Below are 23,295 nucleotides of genomic sequence, written 5' to 3' on the forward strand. Positions count from 1 at the left end.
TGCCTGAAGGAGGTGTCGCTTTGTTGACCCAGGCTGATTGTCTAAACACAGCGTTTCTTGTTGTCCGAGGGCGTCCACAGCGACCAGTTTGCTATCTCTCCCGGCTGTTTGCCCCAAGCTGCCAACGCTATATCCTACCCTTTAGTTAGGTCCAGTGTTTTGATTTGTCCGCAAACAGGAGGCACATATTTCTGTACACATAGCAGCTATCAAGTGGTGCTTCACTGGGTGTAAAAGCACTGAATTACGCAACACTGTGTACACATATGCCATGAATGCAGGATACCGTCACTTTCCATATTGCTTGATAGCTCAGCAAAATAGTACATTATGCAGCTTAACTGTTGTTTCTGAGTATTACAAAAAATCAGTATTCATATCATAAGATCGAAATAAGATCATAAGATCGAAATAAGATCATAAGTCACCATTCTAGCGAAATTTTTTCGGTTCTTCCTCCAGTCACTCCACCCATGATTTTCTCCAAGTAGCTCCACACTAACTAGTAGTTTATGGACAGATGAAGCACATGGCGGCAGAAAGAACGTTCAATCACCAACTACCACTAACGTAACTTCAACCAGTATAACAATGCTGACCCCGTAGAGAAGCGGTAACAGCCAAAGAAGAAGAAGTAGATGAATCAGTTTTCTTCCCCGGCTTCGCCCTCATTTTAGTAGAACTATTCTGCACTGGTGTTCAAGTTAAATACTCGTATGATACAATGATCAACTTACCTCCTTTTATTTTCTATATAGAGTGGTGGAACAGTCCGACTATCTTGATTAAGATTTCCATGGATTCTCTTAATCGCTTAGGACGACCTGAATTATGGTTACTTTCAGAAGAAAACTTTCCTTCCTCGCTCTTGTCCAGTGAGAGATTGTTCTCCGTTCCTAATGAACTCGTCATCAACGGGACGTCAAATAATAAACTTTCATTTCCTTTTTCGAAAAATTACACAGAACAAATCACGTAATTTCCTAATAGACACGAGACTGTATGATAGCTTCTTGATTAATGAATAGTCAGACTCAGTCTTGTAAAGGGCCCCTTTTTGGCTGGTTGATCTACGCAATGCAGTAACGTGTAAATCTTTTCATTATCCTCTGGTCCTTTACTTTTGCTGCTTACACCATAAACTAGCATTCGGTGTTCTGGAGTTAAGCCGTTTTTCAGAGAACTGGTAGCGTTTATGGATGCATCATGAGAAACTGCAACCGCTCTCTCCCTGCGTCAATCGCTTAACAGACCGCTGGAGCTTCCCACTCGCTTGGCATTGTATGCGGCCGTAGCGGCGCCCCCTGGAGTTGGTTATATCGAGCGGCGAGTCGCTGATCGAGAAGGGACGGACGCATCATAAGCGCAGGCGGCCGCAATATGGCTGACAAGGGCTCTCTAGAAGACGCGAGGGTACTCCAGCGCTTCGTAATATTTCTCCAATCTGTCCGCCGGCCACGGAGCCTGCATCTCCTCTGACCATCATCCTTGTTCGCTAGGCGGTTCTCGAATTTGTTAGTGACGCTCGCCTGAATACAGCAAGCCTCTCCGCAAATGATCTTCTCACTAGGAACAGCTGAGTCTGCGATCATGCTGTCAATGAAAATCGAGTTTTTCTCCTACAGTTCTGGTTAGTGTGTATGCCTCGCTGAAGGGGGAAGGGGGGTGGTATATTGCAGACTAGAGTTGGATTGTGGCGTACCTCGCTGAAGAACTATTCTGCCGTTCACCTTATGTAAGAAAACCACGGATAGAGATTTCAACCATGAATTTCACAGCCAATACTTACATAAAATACGCTCCCCGCTCTAGCTTCGATAAAGATGGCACGCCACAGTGAACAGTACGCAATTTCTACTCATGCAGAGCCAAAGTGCTTAGTTACTGGTATTATGTGAAAAGTGTGAGGAATCAGAAATGCAACTGACACCTCTTTTACAGTTTTAAAAGCCATAATAGTACCAAGAAATTGGGAATACCTTGACGGTGCTTAGCAAATGCTGTTCTTTTTGTGGTTAGTGGTTTTATCATCAAGTAGTTACTGAAACAGGCTGTGACAGCAGCAGAAATTAATGACTGCAAGAGTCCCAAGTAACAGGCACCTACGATTCACCGTTGGATTAGCGAATCTGTAACCATATTACAGTTATACACATCTTTAAGAAGTCAACGACATCATACCAGTTTTACGTATATTTGATGCATATCTCCTTACTTCTTAAGTAGTGTTTCAGACTGTGTGTAGATCATCACATTCAAAAGCTTGCGATTTATACGACGATTTACAATTTTGATAATGTAGTACACTCCAAAGCAAAACATGAGGCACCACGAAGGTATTGTCCGAATGGGAGGAAATCGATAGCTGTGATATACATGTACAGACAAACAAATGACTACAGTTTGCCGCGCGGGGTAGCCCAGCGGTCTAGGGCGCCTTGTCACGCCACCCCCCCCCCTTCCCCCCTCCCCGGTGGTTCGAGTACTCTCTCGGGTATGGGTGTGTGTCTTGCCCTTAGTGTAAGTTAAAGTTAAATTAAGTAGTGCGTAAGATTAGGGACCCATGACCTCAGCTTATTGGTCCCACAAGAACTTACGACAAATAAAAAAAAAGTTACAGTTTCAGAAAAGTTTTATAATTTATTCGAGAGAAAGAGCTTCACAAATTGCGCAAGTAAATCACGCAATGGTCCACCTTTAGCCATTATGCAAGCAGTTATTTGGCTTGCTTTGACTGAGAGTCGTTGGATGTCGTCCTGGGGGATACCGTGTCATATTTTGTCCAATAGGCGCGTTAAACCGCAAAATCCCGAGCCGGTTGGAGTGCCCTGCCCATAATGCTCCAAACTTTCTCAATTGGGGAGAGATCCGATGATTTTGCTGGCCGATGTATGGTTTGGCAAGCACGAAGACAAGCAGTAAAGACTCTCGCGGTGTGTGGGCGGACATTATCTTGCTGAAATATAAGCCCAGGACGGCTTGCCAGGAAAGGCAAAAAAAAAAAAAAAAAAACGAGGCGTAGAATATCGTGGACGTACAGCCGTGTTGTAATGGTGCCGCGGATGACAATCAAAGGAGTCCTGCTGTGAAAAGAAGTGGCAGTCCTGGCTGACGGACCGTATGGCGGGCGACAGTCAGGTTGGTATCCCACCGCTGTCCAGGGCATCTCCGTACACGTCTTCGGCCTGGAATCTCATTGACTGGAGTAGAATTGTCTTCAGTGATGTGTCCAGCTTGGTTGTCATTCAGTATGGTTGCCGTACGTGGAAGGAAGCGTAAACGGAAGCTGAGTTAAATGTTCAAATGTCGGTGAATTCTTATGGGACTTAACTGCTAATGTCATCAGTCCCTAAGCTTACACACTACTTAACCAAAATCATCCTAAGGACAAACACACACGCCCATGCCCGAAGGAGGACTCGAACCTCCGCCGGGACCAGCCGCACAGTTCATGACTGCAGCGCCCTAGATCGCTCGGTTAATCCCTCGCGGCAGCTGAGTTAAGAGCCAGTTTCATTTCTTTTGTCGTTCCCCTAAATCAGGGACCCTTGCAGTGGCAGTACCTGTTCTGTCAATGAGGCGTAGTTAATGATCGCACTGTCGACGAGGTGTTTTAAATTTACAATAATAAAAAATAAACTGTTGTAGGGTATCTGAAGTACACCAGCACAAGGGAAAAGTCAGGAAAGTCCACGCATGATTATCCTAGCTCCTGACAAAACGTTCGTATCAATCAGGAAGCCTTAGTTGTATGATATTACACACAGAGCATCCTTGCGAACTCATAGATCTGCATATATACACATGTTATTGTACAGTATTTGATGGCAACGGATAATATGTACCAATATTAGCGTTCTTCTGTACTTCTACGGTCGCGTATTGAGAGAGGGAAAAAGCCATCTACATGACTCTGTACACGCCATAATCTATCTTCTCTTATTCTCATGATCCATACGCGAGATGTACGATGGAAGGAGCAAAATGGTTGCACAGTCTTCTTCCAATGCCGTTTCTTTATATTTATGCATCAGGATTTCGCGACAAGATCGTCGCTTTCTTCCAAAGAAATTAAATTCCTTGAGTATCACTGTTACACCTTCTGACGGGTGATACCGATCTGTTACGATCCTAGCAGCGTGTCTTTGAATTCGTTCTCTGTCTATTGTCATTGATAATGATTGAAAACGCTAAAACAGTACTCTATAACTGGTCGCTGTAACTTTTTGTGTGTGATTTGGTTAACGGATGCATTGCTCTTTCCCAGATCTCCTCCAACAAATCGAGTTCTTCTATTCGCCTTCTATAATGCTAATTTTATATGTTCGTCGCATTTCATTTCGCTTATTAGTATTGCACCTTAATAATTTAAGGATGTGGCGTACTTCAGACGCTCGCCACTAATAGTTTGATAGTATACTATCGTATTCCTTTAGTTCCACTGTACAACAAATTTTCAATCATTCAACACCATAAATTAAAACTACGCCTGACGTCACTTTGGACACGCAGCCTTGCCTCCTTAATAATCCGTTGTTCTCTCCCACGAGGCCCTTCTCACTATTTAAAGCCGAGATGCGTTTGTCCCGAAGATGTCTTTCGAAAAGCAGCCAAATTCGCGTGATTCTACGCGTACAGCCGTCGGCAGATTGAAGAGTGCGCAAGCAAGTCTCCATCTTTTACCTGGCTACGTTCAGGGAACACCTACGACCTGTTTCCCAATGTTTTACCAACCCTCCGCAGCGCGCTTTTATAGTAATGGCAACACAGTGCACTGAGACGTCCAGGGAGCCATTATTTTCATTAACTACATCAACACTACACTTACAGAATGAGACTGCCTTCCATCAGACAACAAAATCATGTAGTAAATTAGATAGCAACGAATCTCATAGGAGTGACAGATTAAAATACTATTTATGAGTCGACCACACATACAGAGCGCAATGCCTATCCGTGGCAATGCGTGACCTTCAATTATGCCCTCCTAAACGGATGTATTTTGTTAGGGATTCCAACAATGTATACACCAATCTTCCTAAAGAATTTCAGTTGCTTAAAAAATAAAAAAAAATAAAAAAGTCGGTTCTCACAGAGATATACGACGGGATTCATTGTAGAAGTTTTTCATGTGTAACTCCAGATCAGCATACGTGTTTTAAGAGAGATTGCACCACTTTATGACGTATCAGCTCTGTATCTTACAAAGGAACCTCCCCATCGCACCCCCCTCAGATTTAGTTATAAGTTGGCACAGTGGATAGACCTTGAAAAACTGAACACAGATCAATCGAGAAAACAGGAAGAAGTTGTGTGGAACTATGAAAATAAAAATAAGCGAAATATACAAACTGAGTAGTCCATGCGCAAGATATGCAACATCAAGGAGGACGTGAGCTTAGGAGCGCCGTGGTCCCATGGTTAGCGTGAGCCTCTGCGGAACCAGAGGTCCTTGGTTCAAATTTTCCCCCGAGTGAGAGGTTTAATTTTTTATTTTCAGACAATTATCAAAGTTCAGGCACTCACACATAATCAACTTCGCTCTCCAAAATTCCAGGACATGTTCAGATTTGTTTGGACATATGCAGGATTTGACGGTCTACACAAGGAAAAATTTGAAAACGTTAAAAACATATGTTTTGACAGAGCACAAGGAAAACTGTGCGACTGTGAAACTGTTGCATTCATTTGTTGCAGTTTATGTGACAAACTCTTATGTTTTCATCACTTTTTTGGGAGTGATTATCACATCCACAAGAAAACCTGTTGTTGTTGTGGTCTTCAGTCCTGAGACTGGTTTGATGCAACTCTCCATGCTACTCTATCCTGTGCAAGCTTCTTCATCTCCCAGTACCTACTGCAACCTACATCCTTCTGAATCTGCTTAGTGTATTCATCTCTTGGTCTCCCTCTACGATTTTTACCCTCCACGCTGCCCTCCAATGCTAAATTTGTGATCCCTTGATGCCTCAAAACATGTCCTACCAACCGATCCCTTCTTCTAGTCAAGTTGTGCCACAAACTTCTCTTCTCCCCAATCCTATTCAACACCTCCTCATTAGTTATGTGATCTACCCATCTAATCTTCAGCATTCTTCTGTAGCACCACATTTCGAAAGCTTCTATTCTCTTCTTGTCCAAACTAGTTATCGTCCATGTTTCACTTCCATACATGGCTACACTCCATACAAATACTTTCAGAAACGACTTCCTGACACTTAAGTCTATACTCGACGTTAACAAATTTCTCTTCTTCAGAAACGATTTCCTTGCCATTGCCAGTCTACAAATCGGGCAATATAGAAGAATCTTTTTAACCATTCGCCAAGTGTAGAAGTTAGGTGTGTCGACAACATATTCCTGTCATGTGACGCACATGCCGTCACCATTGTCGTATAGAATATATCAGACGTGTTTTCCTGTGGAGGAATCGGTTGACCAATGATCTTGCGATCAAATGTTTTCGGTTTCCATTGGAGAGGCACGTCCTTTTGTCTATTAATCTCACGGTTTTGCGGTGCGGTCGCAGAACACAGACACTAAACTTATTACAGCGAACAGAGACGTCAATGAACGAACGGACAGATCATAACTTTGCGAAAATACACTTTTCACTCGAGGGAAGAGTTGAACCAAGGACCTCTCCTTCCGCAGTTGCTCACGCTAACCACGGGACCACGGCGCTCCTGAGCTCACACTCTCCTTAATGTTGCCAATCTTACGCATCGACTACTCAGTTTGTGTATTTTGCTTATTTTTTTCATAGTTCCACACAACTCCTTCCTGTTTTCTCGATTGATATGTGTTCAGTTTTTCAAGGCCTATCTACTGTGCCAGCGTATAACTAAATCTGAGGGGGGTGCGATGGGGAGGTTCCCTTGTTAGAATAGGATTTATAGTAACCGAGATATAGATTTAGTTACGGAATGCGTAGAGGTATCGTTACTCACAAATCTTGAGGGCTTTATCTCGAATTTCGAAACAATGCCCTATGTTGCGTAAGCATCAAAGATTTTACAAGATCGGAACATATTCTATCGGCGAAAACCTTAATTAACTACCGGATGATGAAAAAGTCAGTATAAATTTGAAAACTGAATAAATCACTTAATAATGTAGATAGAGAGGTACAAATTGACAGACATGCTTGGAATGACATGGGGTTTTATTAGAACCTAAAAAATACAAAAGTTCAAATATCTGACAGATGGCGCTTCATCTGATCAGAATAGCAATAATTAGCATAACAAAGTAAGACAAAGCAAAGATGATGTTCTTTACAGGAAATGTTCAATACGTCCACCATCATTCCTCAACAATAGCTGTAGTCGAGGAATAATGTGAACAGCACTGTAAAGCATGTCCGGAGTTATGGTGAGGCATTGGCGTCGGATGTCGTCTTTCAGCATCCCTAGAGATGTCGATCGATCACGGTACACTTGCGACTTCAGGTAACCCCAAAGCCAATAATCGCACGGACTGAGGTCTGGGGACCTGGGAGGCCAAGTATGACGAAAGTGGCGGCTGAGCACACGATCATCACCAAACGACGCGCGCAAGAGATCTTTCACGCGTCTAGCAATATGGGGTGGAGCGCCATCCTGCATAAAAATCGTACGCTCCAGCAGGTGTTTATCAGCCAGGCTGGGGATGATGCGATTCTGTAACATATCGACGTACCTCTCACCCGTCACGGTAGCAGTTACTGACGTTTTGCTGGACATTTTGTGAACTTTTTTTTGTTCTAATAAAACCCCATGTCATTCCAAGCATGTGTGTCAGTTTTTACCTCTGTATCTACATTATTCCGTAGTTTATTAAGTTTTCAAATTTATACTGACTTTTTGACCACCCGGTACTTACGCTAGTAACTGCTATAAGAAACACAAGAAATGCACACACACATATCAACTCACTGCTTTAAAAAAAGAAGAGTGCAGTATTAGCGTACAGGTATAGCATTTGTAGCGTTCTTCCGGGAAAGGAAATTTCCTCTGACACGAGCGCTGCTCACTCTTCAATTTACTTGTGGACTATACGGAGATGACAGAAACTTGACAGTTGCGGGCATAGCGAAAGAAGCGCAAAATGTGTGGAGCATGCTGGCACGCTGATTTGTGTAAAGATGTTTAAGTTCACAGGAGGCGTCAATAGGCGTTAGGCGCGGTATGACGGGCGTGTTTTGCTGCGCAGCGGGTGGCGCGTGCGGCCGAGCTCCGGCGCAGGCCCCCCCGGCCCCCCTGCCCCCCGGCCCGCGCACAGAGGCAGGGACGGTAAGGAGCTGATCCAGTGTCCCACGGTGGGCTGCGACGGCATGGGCCATGTGTCTGGCAACTACGCCACCCACAGAAGGCAAGCGCAGACTTTCAGGTATTGTGGTAGCCTGCCGCGGGCTGGCCCGCACGCCCACTGCCCGCTCCCGGTCCGCGGCAGGCTAGCATTAGTCGGTCCATGTGTTCACCTTTTTTTTCGAATTTTGACCGTATTTGATCGTATTGTGCCTTCTTTGTTTTTAGCAGTATCTTTTTGGAACCCCCCTTGACACCTGTGTTCAGTAGTGGGCGCCTGCCGCCAGCCCTGCCCGCGCCTCGCCACGCCTTGGCTCTGGGTCAGGTCCCGCTCCCCCCCCCCCCCCCCCCCCTCTGTTCTGTTGTGTTGCTTGGCAATCGTTGCGCCCTGCAGCTGCCGCCGGGCACACTGCACGGCGCGCCCCCGCTCCACCCACCCACCCCGCGTCTCCGACACAATATGTGTGTGTGATGTGACTGTCTGTTCGACTTTATTTTTATCGTCTGTGTTTTTCAGTTAGCAGCATCGTATTTTGCTCTTTCGTTCTTGTCGTAATCCTTATTGTTTTTCTTTAAAAATAGCTGATTGCACGTGGTATGTTTTGTAAGTGTATGAAATTGGTGTTTTCTCTGTAGGTTGTTGTTGTGGAGTTGACAGTTTACTTGCATCAAGTCTTAACGCTTGTCGGATTTCCGCAGAGTAAATTGCTCTGTGTAATGGCTCTACATACATTGTTGCGGACCTGATCGATCTTCACCTTCTCTTTTCACTCAAGAGCAAACAGTAGAATCGTAAATTATAGATGATTGTTTCACAAATACTTGATTGAATGAGCATTTGGCATGCTTAAATTTTGCTTTATGCAAATTGTCAGGGCTGAAAGAACAAGAAACACTGAAGGATTAGCGCGCGCGTCTTTTGTCAATGAAGAGTGTTGTCATGCCATCGTTAAGGAGTCTAACATGCTGTACTTCACATGTACGTCTGTTAGCGCCCGGCTGTTTATAATTTACAGTTCCTGGGCGTTAACTAAAGAGGATCGCAAAGTAAGGCCCAAACATATGCGGAATAGAATTCTCCTTTCAGTTTATGATTTACTCTGCAGCTTTTCAACTACGCTTGAAAAAATAAATGATTTTTCAAAATAACAACATTCTGCACTCAGATTTCAATGGTTTCTCCCATGAATACTTTCATGAATCGTGGTACGACAAAGGGTGATACAACATAATGACGTTTGTTTTCATTGTCTTACCGCTATCATAGACATACGTTCAGAACAATAATGTAGCAGTAGCGTTACACCAACGATCCATTTGTTTTTTTGCTCAAGGTGTACAGTGCCTGCGGTCTCCTTAGATTTGTTTCAGTCACACATTAATTCACTATGTACCACAAGTTAGTAAGATATTTGTTTAAGACGTGCACAGTTTCCATTCAAACATAGCTCATTCCGAAGCATTTCCACACGATGGTAATTTGAACACATACTACTGCGCGAAATTATAATACACTAACAGTCAACAATATGGAGGCCACAAAATATCCATCAAAACGTTTTGCTACATGGCTGAAGTCCAAACAGTCTCACATTTCGTTACATTGATCGTGAAAAACTGTACTGCATACGATGGAATACGTTTCAGACCCACACTTGAAACAACTTTTCTTTTTGCAGGGCATACATTTACCTGATGCAAACATATGGATCGATGGTGTTTTCTCGTTGATTAAATCTTGCATCAGAGCTAGGAGGAAAGCTGTCCACTAGTTAGATGTGTAATTACTTATGTTAACCACATTTTCGAATCCGTTATAAATAAGCGCCAGAATGAATAGAATTTCCATTTGTCGAAATACATGTCTGAATCCAAAAACCCTAAAGTGGTTCACACAGCAGGCTATTCAAGTTTCCTTGAGTCTACATAATCTGTTCAACCTCAAATCTGTTGTTGTGTTTAAAGCCAGCCCACAAATAATCTAAGGTATAAGTCAAAATTCTCAACAGCTTTCTAGTTTCCAAAATTGAAATATGAAAATTACAACGTTTCCCTTCCCCTTGTCCACCGACCTCCCCTCCAGACAGTCAATTGCTCCAGCCATCACTGATTTTGAGCAGATGAATAGACGCCATTACCACACGTTCTATTCTTCGCCTAGATAACGACATACATGTGGATCTCATTTAACACAACGTGGACTCAAGAAAAGGTGCCAAAGAGTAGAGATTATCTGTTGTTGCCAACTTTCATAGAACAAGGAAAAAGAGAAAAGTTCGAAAACCATAAATGTCCTTGCTTAACACAGCGTATACGATATACTCGGAATTAAAACCCAGAAAATAAAAGAAAGCATACTAGAAGACCAAACGAGATCATGTATAGATTACATTTTACCGTTAACCAAATAATTGAGAAACATTCTAGCATATCAAAGAAAAACTCATCTTCTGTTTACAGGTTATATGAGAGCATTCCATAAAGTTTATAATAAAAAACTGCGAGGGACAGTAATAAAAAGCGAGCATAAGATTCGGAAATAGCAACGGATATAATTCCAAGCAGAAATGTGCACTGGAAACGTAATACGAAGATTCAGTTACATTAACGGCAACATTTAAAGATTTAAAAAGAAAGGAAGAGCAGGGACCACGTGCAATTTTACATAACAATGATTATTCCTACGCTAGTGTATGGGAATGAGGTACAGGCTATAACCAAAGAGAAAGAAAGAAGACCAAGGAAACCGGAAATGTGCTTTTTGGAGAAGCACAGCAGGATGGACAAGAATAGACGGAAAAAGACTCGTACAAATAACAAAAGAATATTACTCACCGACTTTTTTATAATTCACTATTTCTTACTAAGGGACTTTTTATAATTCACTGTTTCTTACCAAGGGAATGAAAAAACGGAAAAACCAGTACGGTCAATAAGATGTCGTTACAAACTATACTTCCTAATACGCGTAGAAAGGGGAAAATCCTCTGAAAGCGCGTTTCGAAGAAACTGAAAAGTTTTAATATGTTTTTATACTTCCCGAAGACTTTTAGAAGAAGTTCCTTACGTCAGAGATCTGTACAAATAGACAAACGATCCAATATGTGTTTCTTCCTGGAAACAACACTTCCAATCTTTGTCCGTGGCTTTATCGCAAAATTGTTAAGAAGAATTAGACGTAACGCATTAAAAGACTTGATACTGAATCGTAAGAACTTTTAAAAGAAAAAGGTACAATCAGAATTATCATCGAAGCTTACGTGTTAAATGTTTCTTTCGAACGCTCAAGAATGGCGGTTACGTATTTTCGTATCCTCGCCACATTTACTCTTGAATCCCTCTGGTATACCTGCTATTCAACTCGAATTATCACTGAACAGCAGTAATCGAACTCTGGTTTTGGCATTATGCGAGCTAAGAAAAAGGGCCTATTCAAAGCATGCATGCGATAACTATCTAGGCAAAAAATTAGTAAAAATCTTTCGACGTACTTGCTTCAGTGATTCTTGTTCAACACCCTGTTGCTTGCAATTTGTATTGTTCCTAGTTGTTGCCCATAATTCATAAACTGCCTGTTGTGTAATATTTCATATGTGAAAACATTGCAGCCCATGTCCGCGTATCTTCGATGCAGTTCCTACGAACAGCAACATAAAAAAATGGTGCTGGTTGTTCGATACAATCCTATATTTCGAATGCACAGATGTCACTGCATTTTGCCCGTATATACTTTTAATCGCTATAGAAAGTCATGACTTTTCATAAATTATAAAAAAAACCTAATGGATTATGACAACTATGGTCATCTTTAAGAGTTTTACTACCTTTTGAACAACCTCTTTATAAGACTCATGAAATTTAAAATCTGTACGCCTTAAAGTACACAATTTGTATATCCACTAGAACGGATTCATTCACTCGTTGACATTCTCTTTGAGCAGAAATATTATTTCTGTAATAACTTATAAATTTTATAAATCGACTGAAATCCGCTAAAGGCGTTCGCAATAATAAAAATGTTTCCTTTTCATATTGCACTATATCACATATATGGCACCGCCATTCATTTAATTGACGCCTTGGTAACTGAAAGCGCAGTCTTCGTGAAGTACACATCCCTGCCAGAAAACCAATTGCGACACTGAGTGTTAAAGCAACACGACCTGCTGTTTGTCAGTGACATCGGAATTGTAATAAATAACAGCCCACACATTCCCAAATATTGTACTGTTCATAAAGGGTTGAATCGCGTAGTACCGAAATTAGATGTTTCTGTCGCGAAGTGCAGGTGCAGTTCATATTCCAAATCATGAATACGGTATCCTGTCTATTCCTGCCCATTGCCAAGTATTCACTGTATTAGGGGGGGGGGGTCTACTTGAAGTATGTGAGTACAGCATACGCACAAATGGAATCTCAGGGCCATCAGTAGGCTGGCGTCGTCTTGTTGGAAACCAACTCCTGGACTTGAAGCCTGGAACGATAACGTGTGGAACAGCAGAATTACTTCGATGTACAGTAGCACAGTAGTACATGTTTTTCGATATGGACAATCATAGACGCTATAACTTTGATTAATCGTGAAAGATATAACATTGCTAATCCTGAATACAGTTTTTTTTCCGCTGGTGACATCAGAGATAGTAACATTGCAATGTTAGGGACAGAGACTAAGAAGGTACGTTAGGATGCAGAAACAATAGCAAGATATTTCTAGCAGAGAGTGCTATAGTGAAGCTTCGAACGAGCAGCCATTAGTTCATTCTTGTATCACTGCCGAACGTTTCTCCCTTCTAGCAACCATTCTGTTTCACCCAAGACCAAATTACAATGCAAATAAGTTTCAACTGTCTGTGACTATGAAGCCCAAATTGTGCAATGACACTCACGTATCATTGTAGTGACGTCGGTCGAAATCTGTTAGTTGTTCGCACGCTACTTCTTCACTATATCTACACTACGTCAGTCTCCGCGAGCCACCTAATGATGTGTGGAAGAAGGTACTTTACATACAGTTGTCACTTCCCTCCTTTTCCTGTTCGATCGGCGTATGGTTCGCGGGAAGAACGATTATTGGTAAGCCTCAGTAATGGATCGAATCTCTCTAATTTTGACGAGATGTAGGTAGGAAGAAGCAATATATTGGTTGATTCTTCTGGAAACGTGCGCTCTCTATGTCCTTGAGGCATGAATGCCGCCGGGAAAGATTGTTGGAGTTACAGTATATCCACTGATATGAAGACACTACGAATCTATGTCAAAAGGAACTGCAGCTCCTTCCTTCTTCAAACGCCCGTTACCCATAAGCACAAGAACTTCAGCTTTGAGACTCTTACGTCAATGTAGTTGTTAATCATATTTCCTAATTTATTTTCAAAATGTAGGTGTAGTTCTATGCTAGAAATGGAACAACGCAAGAAAGACCTGACGATTAAAACTATCCGATAACAATCGCTATTTCACCCTCCCTTACTATCCTGAATCATTTACAACCATGTTTGCTGTATTACGTCTTTGAATACCTGCGAAAAATTATTTAGCCTCATTATTTTCATTATTGCAATGGAGACGCATCTAGTTCGACTTAATTTATGGAGTGAAATCTGAGATCAGAATGTTGTGAAGTTTAGTTTCCGCTCCAGCGGAAAAGGTGCGGCAGGAACCGTGGAGTACGGCCACGTACATAGAGCTAGAATTCACCAGCGATTATTAATGGAATAAATTATTTCTCAAGTCGATCATCTGTTTTGTTAAAATCAACATGTATTTTAAAGGGTTTTGTTTTCCGACATGGTAATCAAATGAATATTTTATAAATAAATAATGAAATGAATATTTATAAAGAGGTCATCTCCGTTAACGAAGATTGCCCTTAAAACACGAATTAGCGGAAAGAAAATGTCGAAACACATTCACTGCAGACTAAACTAAAACTGTTATGGGAACTACTGATCATAACTACTCCTTTCGACTGGTCGAGCACGTTCAGCTTGTTATTCAGAAATCGAACACATGGTCATCATCAAACATACATTCCATAAACTTGCAAAACAGAGCAGTTAGTGGCGCTATAGCCACCATAGAAAAGAAGATGTAATTGTGTGCAAAATGATACACTACGTTTGATGTCCTGAGCTACCTACATGATCCTGCGGCCGTTCCAGGCTGGTAGTACGAGCTGTATAAAAGATTCGCGACATTGGCTGCTTGCTGTTACCACTGTGCTGCTCACTTACGATGTAATTCTGCTTTCTGCCACAGCCTGTCCGGTTGCCCGCGTGCCGACCGGTCACAAATCCAGGCGCACTCACAGGAGCTGAAGTGCCCGACACCGGGGTGCGACGGCTCAGGTCATGCCACCGGTAACTACTCGTCCCACCGTTCGCTGTCGGGCTGCCCACGCGCCAACAAGCCCAAAAGCAAGCCGCGCGACGGTCAGGACTCCGAACCACTCAGGTGAGCACCAGAGCACTTCTTTCACCCGCTACAACATCTTACAGGCCGAATATGGTACACTGACACATGCTTCGCATAGCCGAACGCATGAATCACAAAAAAACAGCCAAGTTTGCCTTGTAACCTTCAAGACTTCTCAGTCCATTCAATTTCCAATTATACTGCGCAACACAATTAAAGAAAAACTCTTTCGAAACCTCGTAATTGTTTCCCATCGTGACCCAGAAGTTCTAAATTTGGCTGAAAGTTGTCTACAGCCTTTCTCTGTAATGGAGCAAAAGCGTGGTGCCTTGCGACGTAATCCTCGGGCTCTGCGACGCTTCAAACAGCAAGGAGTCTACACACGTGAAAAAAGGCCAGAGCTCAGAAGTTCATGTATGATGTAAAATGGGCACCAAATTTTGCCAAAATTCTGCCCAACGCCACCGTGGATATGTCAGACAGTGGGAAGGTCGACGCACGCACATGTCACCCTTTGTTTTGGCGCCTCCGCGATGGAGGCCACAACCGCGACGTCCAGCGTTGAAACCATTCGGTTTTCTTATGTGTGACCGAGGAAAACATTTTAGACACACAGCCTCTCAGAATAGATACGTAAAAGCCTCAGGGGGTGGCATTAAAGGGCGTCAGTGAAACCACCCCCTCCCTTGGGGTGTTGATTCCCACACATTTCGCATCCGTAATCGACAGCTCACAGTTCGATGGACTACAGGACGACATTCTTGAGAATGAAACTTCCTGGCAGATTAAAACTGTGTGCCGGACCGAGACTCGAAGCCCTTTGCAAATACATCGAACCCACTGAACGTGTTTGCGTCCCTCCAGAATGCAGCCCACACGCAGTTTTTCCTCTGGTGTACAGTGGAGAACCACTAGGGACCGTTCAAATCCAAGCAGCAAATGGTGTCTATGCTTTTACACCCCACCGGCCGGTGTGGCCGAGCGGTTCTATGTGCTACAGTCTGGAACCGCGCGACGGCTACGGTCGCAGGTTCGAATCCTGCCTCGGGCATGGACGTGTGTGATGTCCTTAGGTTAGTTAGGTTTAAATAGTTCTACGTTCTATGGGACTGATGACCTCAGAAGCTAAGTCCCATAGTGATCAGAGCCATTTGAACCATTTTTTACAACCCCCCCCCTCTGTTTCCCGCCCTGCTAAAACTGCAAAAGATCCAGTTCGGTAACACTCTCGGCGCTACCCGCCAGCGTCTGTCGGGCACTTTAAAAATGTAACTGGACACAGAGAAAACCCGAGAGGAGTCGTAGGCACCTCCTAGTAGGCATGCAAGATCGGAGGAATATCAAGGGGTTCCCTGACCACAGGTGCCCTTCGCAGTTCTGGCCTCCATCGCGAAGGCATCAAAACTAAACTAAACTCTGCCTGAACAGGCCATGAAGGCCCAACGGCACCGACCGGCCGCCGTGTCATCCGCAAGCCACAGGCGTCACTGGATGTGGATATGGAGGGTTTAATGAAATTAAATTAAAAATAAAATAAAATGAATGAATTTATTTGAAAATATACGGGGGATGGAATGTTACTTTGAATTGTTTTTATTATTTGCTCTTTCAGTACGAACTTTGTTGTAGAACCCCTTATTTACGTGTGGTAATAAAAATTCATTTAGACAGAATTAAGCACATTTAAAATTACGTGAACCTTAGTCAACCCTCTCATGCTGATAAATTCATATTAACTGATTAAGAACATTTAGTTGAAAATTGTATAAATTAAATTTTTTACGTATTTCGGCCTTGGCACATATTTTCTAAATGCAGTGGTTTTTTAAATAGTTACTGAATTCTTTCCCGGCGTTAGCTATGGAACACAAGACTGTCTCTGTTAGCAGAAAATGGTTAAATATTGCCAAGCCGACCTGAACGTTTAATTATCATTGATAAAATACACTTCACTATACGTTTGAGTTATTTGCTTTAGAAATTGAAAGAACCAACAGATTGTTAAACTTCAACGTTAACTATCCGCCTATGAATGCACAAATGTGAAACCAGCAATAAATTCCGTCAGTCTTAGGAATGCTGTAAAAGAAAAATATTTTCGTAATTCACTGCTAATTTTATCTGTTCCCGATTTACAGGTTTGGTTAATTTTTCTTGGCGGAACAATTTTTTAAATGTGCCGCCGCTGCAAATCGTTCGGTCACGGCACAGCCCAGCAACACCAGCGGTAATTGCTAAAATGCTAAAAATTCTTTAAAGAAATATTATAGATGACATGGGCAAGCTAATTTACATTAGTAATACACAATTTTGATAAATTATAATGTATTTAGACCACAACAATAATTCAACTTACATTAGTTTGTAATTTCTCCTCTAATGGCGGCTAAAGATAGATTCAGACAAAAGAAGTCTACTCATTCATAAAATGCTACGTCACAGGTTCCCCTCTCTCTCAGCTCTCGAGGAAGACGACAAGGAATGCACACTATGTATTTCTATTTATACCACTGCCGACCGTTAATGTCTCTTTGCAATCTTACAACATTACTCCCCTCTGTGGCTGTATTTTACATTTTTCTTATCGCAGATATTGACATATTTCGTAATTACATTATGAGTATAGAAATATTACAATCATAAATACATCGAGAATATTATTACAGAAAATATTACAATAATAACGAATGTCCTTTATACAAAATTAAATAATATTTTTTTGCTAAACAATTACAGTACATACGAATTGCTTCATAGCGTACATAGTACAAATGTCATTTCATTTTATTAATAGTGTGTGTGCTGCCAGGGAACGTTACAAGGGGCATGTGGTCAGCACACCGCTCTCCCAGCCGTATGTCAATTTACGAGACCGGAGCCGCTACTTTTCAATCAAATAGTTCCTCAGTCTACCTCACAAGGGCTGAGTGCACTTCGCTTGCCAACAGCGGTCGGCAGAACACATGGTCACCCATCCAATTGCTAGCCCAGTCTGACAGTGGTTAACTTTAGTGGTCTGACGGGAACTGGTGTTGCCATTGCGGCAAGGAAGACATCAAAAGAAAGGTTGAAATGTGGGTAAGAGAGGATTCTTTGACCTTCCATGGTGGCAATGAGCAGATTTTAGGTGACTTTTGGTGCCATTGTGACATCCTAGACGCCTACTAGTAAGCATGCAGGATCCGAGGGATGTCAAGGTGTGACTTGCTTGCAGGCGCCCAGGACTCTCGTTACTGGTTTTGCTATGTACAGGCACATTTTTAAAGTGCTCAACAAACATGGGCAGGTGACACTGAGGATTTTGTCTAACTGCGATTTGTTAGAGGGGACCCTTTGCTATTTTATTGGCGCAAGTGTCAATGTCGCAACCATCTGTGATCACGGTACAGGAGGGCGCGAAACAGGAGGGCTCAAAAAGCATAAGTGCCTTTTTCTGCTTCGGAACGCGTTCAAATTGCGTCGAATGGTTTTGAACGGCACTTAGTTCTTCCACACTGCAAACCAGAACAAAACTGCGGTCGCACGGCACACCAAAAGGGTGCGGTCGCGTTCAATGGGATTCCCGGCCCACGATGCCCTCGCAGAAGGGTTGAAACGTTCGTCGGGTGTCAACACTGTCAAAGATTGTCAAGAACGTCGTCCTGCCGCTCATCGCACTGGTTTCGGCCACGAAATGCGTGGGAATCAAGGGACGGGGTGGTTTCATTGACTCCCTTTTCGCCACCCCATAAGATCTTTTCGTGTCGATTCTGGATGGCGCTGTGTCTGAAATGTTTTCCTCGGCCACTGGTAAGAAAATCGCGTGAGTTCAATACAGGACGTCGCGGTTTTGGCCTTCACCGCGGAAGTTTCAAAAGAAGGGGTGAAATGTGGGTAAGAGGAGGTTATTCGCCTTCCCACTGTGTGAGGCGTCAACGGTGCCGGTGGGCAGTATTGTGGTGAAATTTGGTGCCAATGTGACATCTAAAATGAACTTCTGAGCTGGGGCTTTTTTTTACGTGTGTTGACTCCTTGCTGTTTGAAGCGTAGCCGAGCCCGAGGGTAACATCGCAGAGCACCAGAGTTTTACTCCATTACAGAGGAAGGTTGTAGGCATCTTTGAGTCAAATTTCAAACTTCTACGTTACGATGAGAAACGATTTCGGGGTTTCGGAAAAGTGATCCTTTAATTGTGTTACTCAATGTAGTTTCACATACCGAGTCGAAACAATTATCTATAGCAGTGCCTTCAGTTCAGTAAAGACAAGGTATTAATGAAATAATGAGAATTGTGTTTCTCAACCAAAACAGTGGGCTTTTGTTGAATTGCATGGACTGGAAGTCTATTGAGAATGGTTTTCGAAAATGCGATATGGTTTTCAAAATGAAAGACATGGAACGACGAGGTCATCAAATTTGTGCTCTTCAAGACCATATGACTCAGGACATTGCTGCATACACATCTGATGCAATTTTACAGTGGAAACTGTTTGATCATTTACTTCATGACTTTCATTCGCGTCCAGTAACCATACCTTCCTGATGAAATACCCAAAAAAATTGTAATATATCAGTACAAACCTAGATTACCTCTCAGGTGGTGAGGTTCACTAAGTAGTATTTGAAGAAAATCTTGCTACATGTTATTAAAAAGAAATATCTCTAGAAAAAAATTATGGTCACATAAAATTATACAGTCCTTATTTTCCCTTTTTGGCTCTTTCTTTTTAAAAGTTCCAGGTAAACCTATGGCGTATTTTTTCCAATCACGCATCGAATTGCTGAAAGCGCAGATTATTTTGGATTTGTGATGTTGAATATCGCTACTGATTGAATTTTCTCATTTTGAGACTACTGAAGGCTCGATCTGTTCTACTTGTTAAAAAGCATTCAACGGCCAAGATCGCATGAAATATTTCTTCTATTTAAGACAATCTGTATCTTCAGGTCTTATAAATCTTTTTGTTGTAAAACGTGTTCATTTTACTTTGAATCTCACGCCAAGTTGTTAAGTGGATAAAAATCAGCACATTAAAAAAAGTTTGTCATAACTGAAATACTTAAAAACATAAAGGGTCTAGTGCAAAAGGTCATATATATCTCTCATACATATTTATTACATCACAAAAATACATTACACAGTAACATATCTGTTTATAAGCTGGACATATTCTTTTTTTGTTTTTAGAAAATCTTGCTGTTTTGGTACCTGCAGTCAACGTTGCTTTGAAAAAGAGATCAGAAGCTTTCTCTCGCAACAACTCATTCCTGTTATGGACGACGTAAGAGATTGGGTCATTGTCTTGGTTCCACATGCTTTCTCAGTGCAATGATTTTGTTATCAAACTACGAGAGGATGTAATAATCATCTGTGGTATATTTCAATTCAGCCCTATCAAAAACGCTCGTTACTGTCACCCTGATAGTGAAGTTTTTTAAAAATAGACCGTTTGAGTAGCAGTTCCTCTTATGTATCTCAGGAAGAGTTTGAACTACAAAAGTTTCGCTAAAGTGTCGTCTGCTTCGAGATGTGCCTCTCCACCAAATATTATTTTCTTCCAAAAGTTATTGTTCTGGTTTGATTGAACAACGCTCTCCTTGCAGGTGATCAGCACTGTAAATACTGCGTCGACATATCTATTTAAATTAAACGAGTCTTCCAAGTCTGCATAAGCAAATGTATGATGAAGAATACCACTAAGTCTTGAAAGAAATTGACTCTTACACATTTCGTGTCAGGGTATTTTTAATATCCATACATTCAGGGTATTTTTAATATCCATAGCTAAATTGCATCGTGGTCCGGAGCCCATTTGAATTGTAAGTCTTCCTGTAGGCAAGTCAGCTTGGAAAGACGGAAGAATGCTTGGACATACAACCTACAACACGACCACGCTCACTTCAGAACAATCGTTTTCAAACCAGTCTTCGGGTTGTGAACAATTTTACTTTCTTTTAGCTGAGTCTGTAGTCTAACAGCCCATAGTATTAAACGCTAACCGAATCTTGCGTACGGAATTGTTTTATTTCATCTTTCAGCCGCAGACACACACGAATAGTATCGTGAACGGTTTAGATTTTTTCTCGAAGCATCACGTTGGCCAAAATTTCTCCGCTACGACAGGTTATGCTTTTTCTTGCAGATACATGGCTTCTCCAATACCGAAATTATTTCTAAGTAGTTGCATTTACTGATTTTATTGCTCTAAAGATTTGCCTCCTTATGTTTATAGTCCGCAGATCGTGGTCGTGCGGTAGCGTTCTCGCTTCCCGCGCCCGGGTTCCCGGGTTCGATTCCCGGCGGGGTCAGGGATTTTCTCTGCCTCGTGATGACTGGGTGTTGTGTGCTGTCCTTAGGTTAGTTAGGTTTAAGTAGTTCTAAGTTCTAGGGGACTGATGACCATAGATGTTAAGTCCCATAGTGCTCAGAGCCATTTGAACCATTTTTATGTTTATACGCTGTGTTTCAATATTCACTGTTAGCCTGCGTCGTGAAACTTACGTAATTTCAGGAATGCTGGTGATATAACTGATCTGTGAAGGAGCTTAAATACGTATTGTCTGACCAAAAAAGTGAAACAACCAGAACCCAGAAGATACAGACAGATATTAATGTAAGTTCGTACACGTACACACCATCGGTGCGCATGTAAATTATGCAATTCTCTGAGACGGGTGGAAAGGCCACCGAGTGCAATAGTGTTGTTCGTGTTTAGTGTTGGTAAGAGGCCTGGTAGGGTATGTAAGAGGCGTGAACGGATTCAAATGTTAAGTGATCACTGTGGAGGACCTGGAAATGCCGTGTACTCGTGTGAGACCGTATTAGGAGCACCTAGCAGAATTTAAAAGGGCCTCGTCGTGGTTCTCCATTCGGCTGCCTGGTGGGTTCAAGTAATACCAAGATTTATGAGGCATACAGATGTTACACAGTTACGATGGAGGACTGCGAGGGCATGTCGTCGTCAAAGTTGGTGCAGAATACGTTTGATTACCACAAGGGAGGATCGCTGTGTCATACACCAAAGATATCATTACCACTTCACATTAGCGCTCGACATCCGAGAGTAATAATGCACGCCCTGCAACATTCTGTATAATCCTGCACCACTGGTCAGAGAAGACTAGCATCCAGGCCAGAGAATTATCGTCCCATCTGTTGGCTGCAGTTATCACCAAAACTCAAACGGCTGCATTTGGAGTGTGGCCATGACCAGAAAGCGTAAACTGCTGATGAATGCCATGGCACTGTGTTTAGCGATGAATCGCCGTTCTGCACTGCCCTATATGACCATCGTCGGCGATTATGGCGGCGAGCTGGAGACAGGTCCCATTCTTCCGTTGGCTTGTAGAAGCATAGCGGTGTTCTTCAGGACGTCATGGTGTTCGAAAGTCATCGGGTATGACTTCAAATCACGTCTGGTACTGTTAGAGGCAACTCTGACACACAACGGCACGCACGGGTAACTTGTGTCTTCATGTGTTACCTCTCACGTGACAGCATCGTGGTGCTATTTTTCAACAAGACAACGCTCGCTCGTCCACACATTGCATGTGTGTCTATGAACTGTCTACGTCTTGAGGAGGTACCTCCATGGCCAGCAAGATCCGCAGATCTGACCCCGAAATAACATGTATGGGACCTGCTCGGACATAAACACTGTCTCAATGCCAGTATCCAGGATATTAAGAACGAGTTACAACAGTTGTGAGCGAGAGAGTGGGTCTCGGGAGACGACGCCAACAGTTTTATGACACCCTTACCAACCGAATCAGTGCATTCATTCAGGCCATAGGGGATGCAACGTTAGTGAGGAAAGTGGGCTCATGCTGTAAAGTTCTTTGTGAATTTGTCTCGATTTTCAAATTAGGGCTATAACAGCACACCCCCTTTCAACCTGTGAAGGTTCATTTCGCTTCCGTCTCCCCTTTTGGATGTTTCATTATTTTCTCAGGTTCGCGCGCGCGCGCGTGTGTGTGTGTGTCTTTTATGTTTCACTTCAAGAATTTATTTAATGTCATTGCTAAATAATCCATACAGTCGCCTGCAGATCACAAACTTATCGGAAATAAATTACTAAGGGACACAGTTACTGACTTCTGTTATTGACCGAAAACTTACAGACAATTTTCATCGTGCTAATACTTTGTAAGGGAACAGCAGATTAATCGTACTTTCACTGGCGGAGATACCGTTGCGGCTTTGAATTTTTTGTAATGTGTTCCTCGTAGGGCGTAATATCTCGTAAATGCAAAGTCAGTAGGGCCGGCCGCGATGGTCTCGCGGTTCTAGGCGCGCAGTCCGGAACCGCGCGACTGCTACGGTCGCAGGTTCGAATCCTGCCTCGGGCATGGATGTGTGTGATGTCCTTAGGTTAGTTAGGTTTAAGTAGTTCTAAGTTCTAGGGGACTGATAACCACAGCTGTTAAGTCCCATAGTGCTCAGAGCCATTTGAACCATTTTTTTTTTTTTTTTTTTTTTGCAAAGTCAGTAGGTGACATAAAATCGTCGACTCATGAAAATGTATTCGGTCAGTCGGTTATATTGGGACTATTGAAAGAGTTCTCGTGTGGTCTCGCTCTGTTTCCAAATTAATGTTCGTGTTTCTAATTA

General features: G+C 42.5%; 1 protein-coding gene across 1 annotated transcript in view; it reads left to right on the forward strand.

The window, feature by feature from the left end:
- Nucleotides 1-23,295, forward strand: part of LOC126232606 (trithorax group protein osa-like) — a gene marked incomplete at its 5' end in the record, with an annotated part of 313,958 nt that overhangs the window by 163,866 nt on the left and 126,797 nt on the right. Inside the window, one exon of the mRNA XM_049942808.1 lies at nt 14,550-14,744. Coding sequence (XP_049798765.1) covers nt 14,550-14,744 — 195 coding nt within the window. The remainder of the gene's footprint in view (nt 1-14,549; nt 14,745-23,295) is intronic.

The sequence above is a fragment of the Schistocerca nitens genome, chromosome 1, assembly GCF_023898315.1.
Source record: "Schistocerca nitens isolate TAMUIC-IGC-003100 chromosome 1, iqSchNite1.1, whole genome shotgun sequence".
NCBI classification, from domain to species: domain Eukaryota; kingdom Metazoa; phylum Arthropoda; class Insecta; order Orthoptera; family Acrididae; genus Schistocerca; species Schistocerca nitens.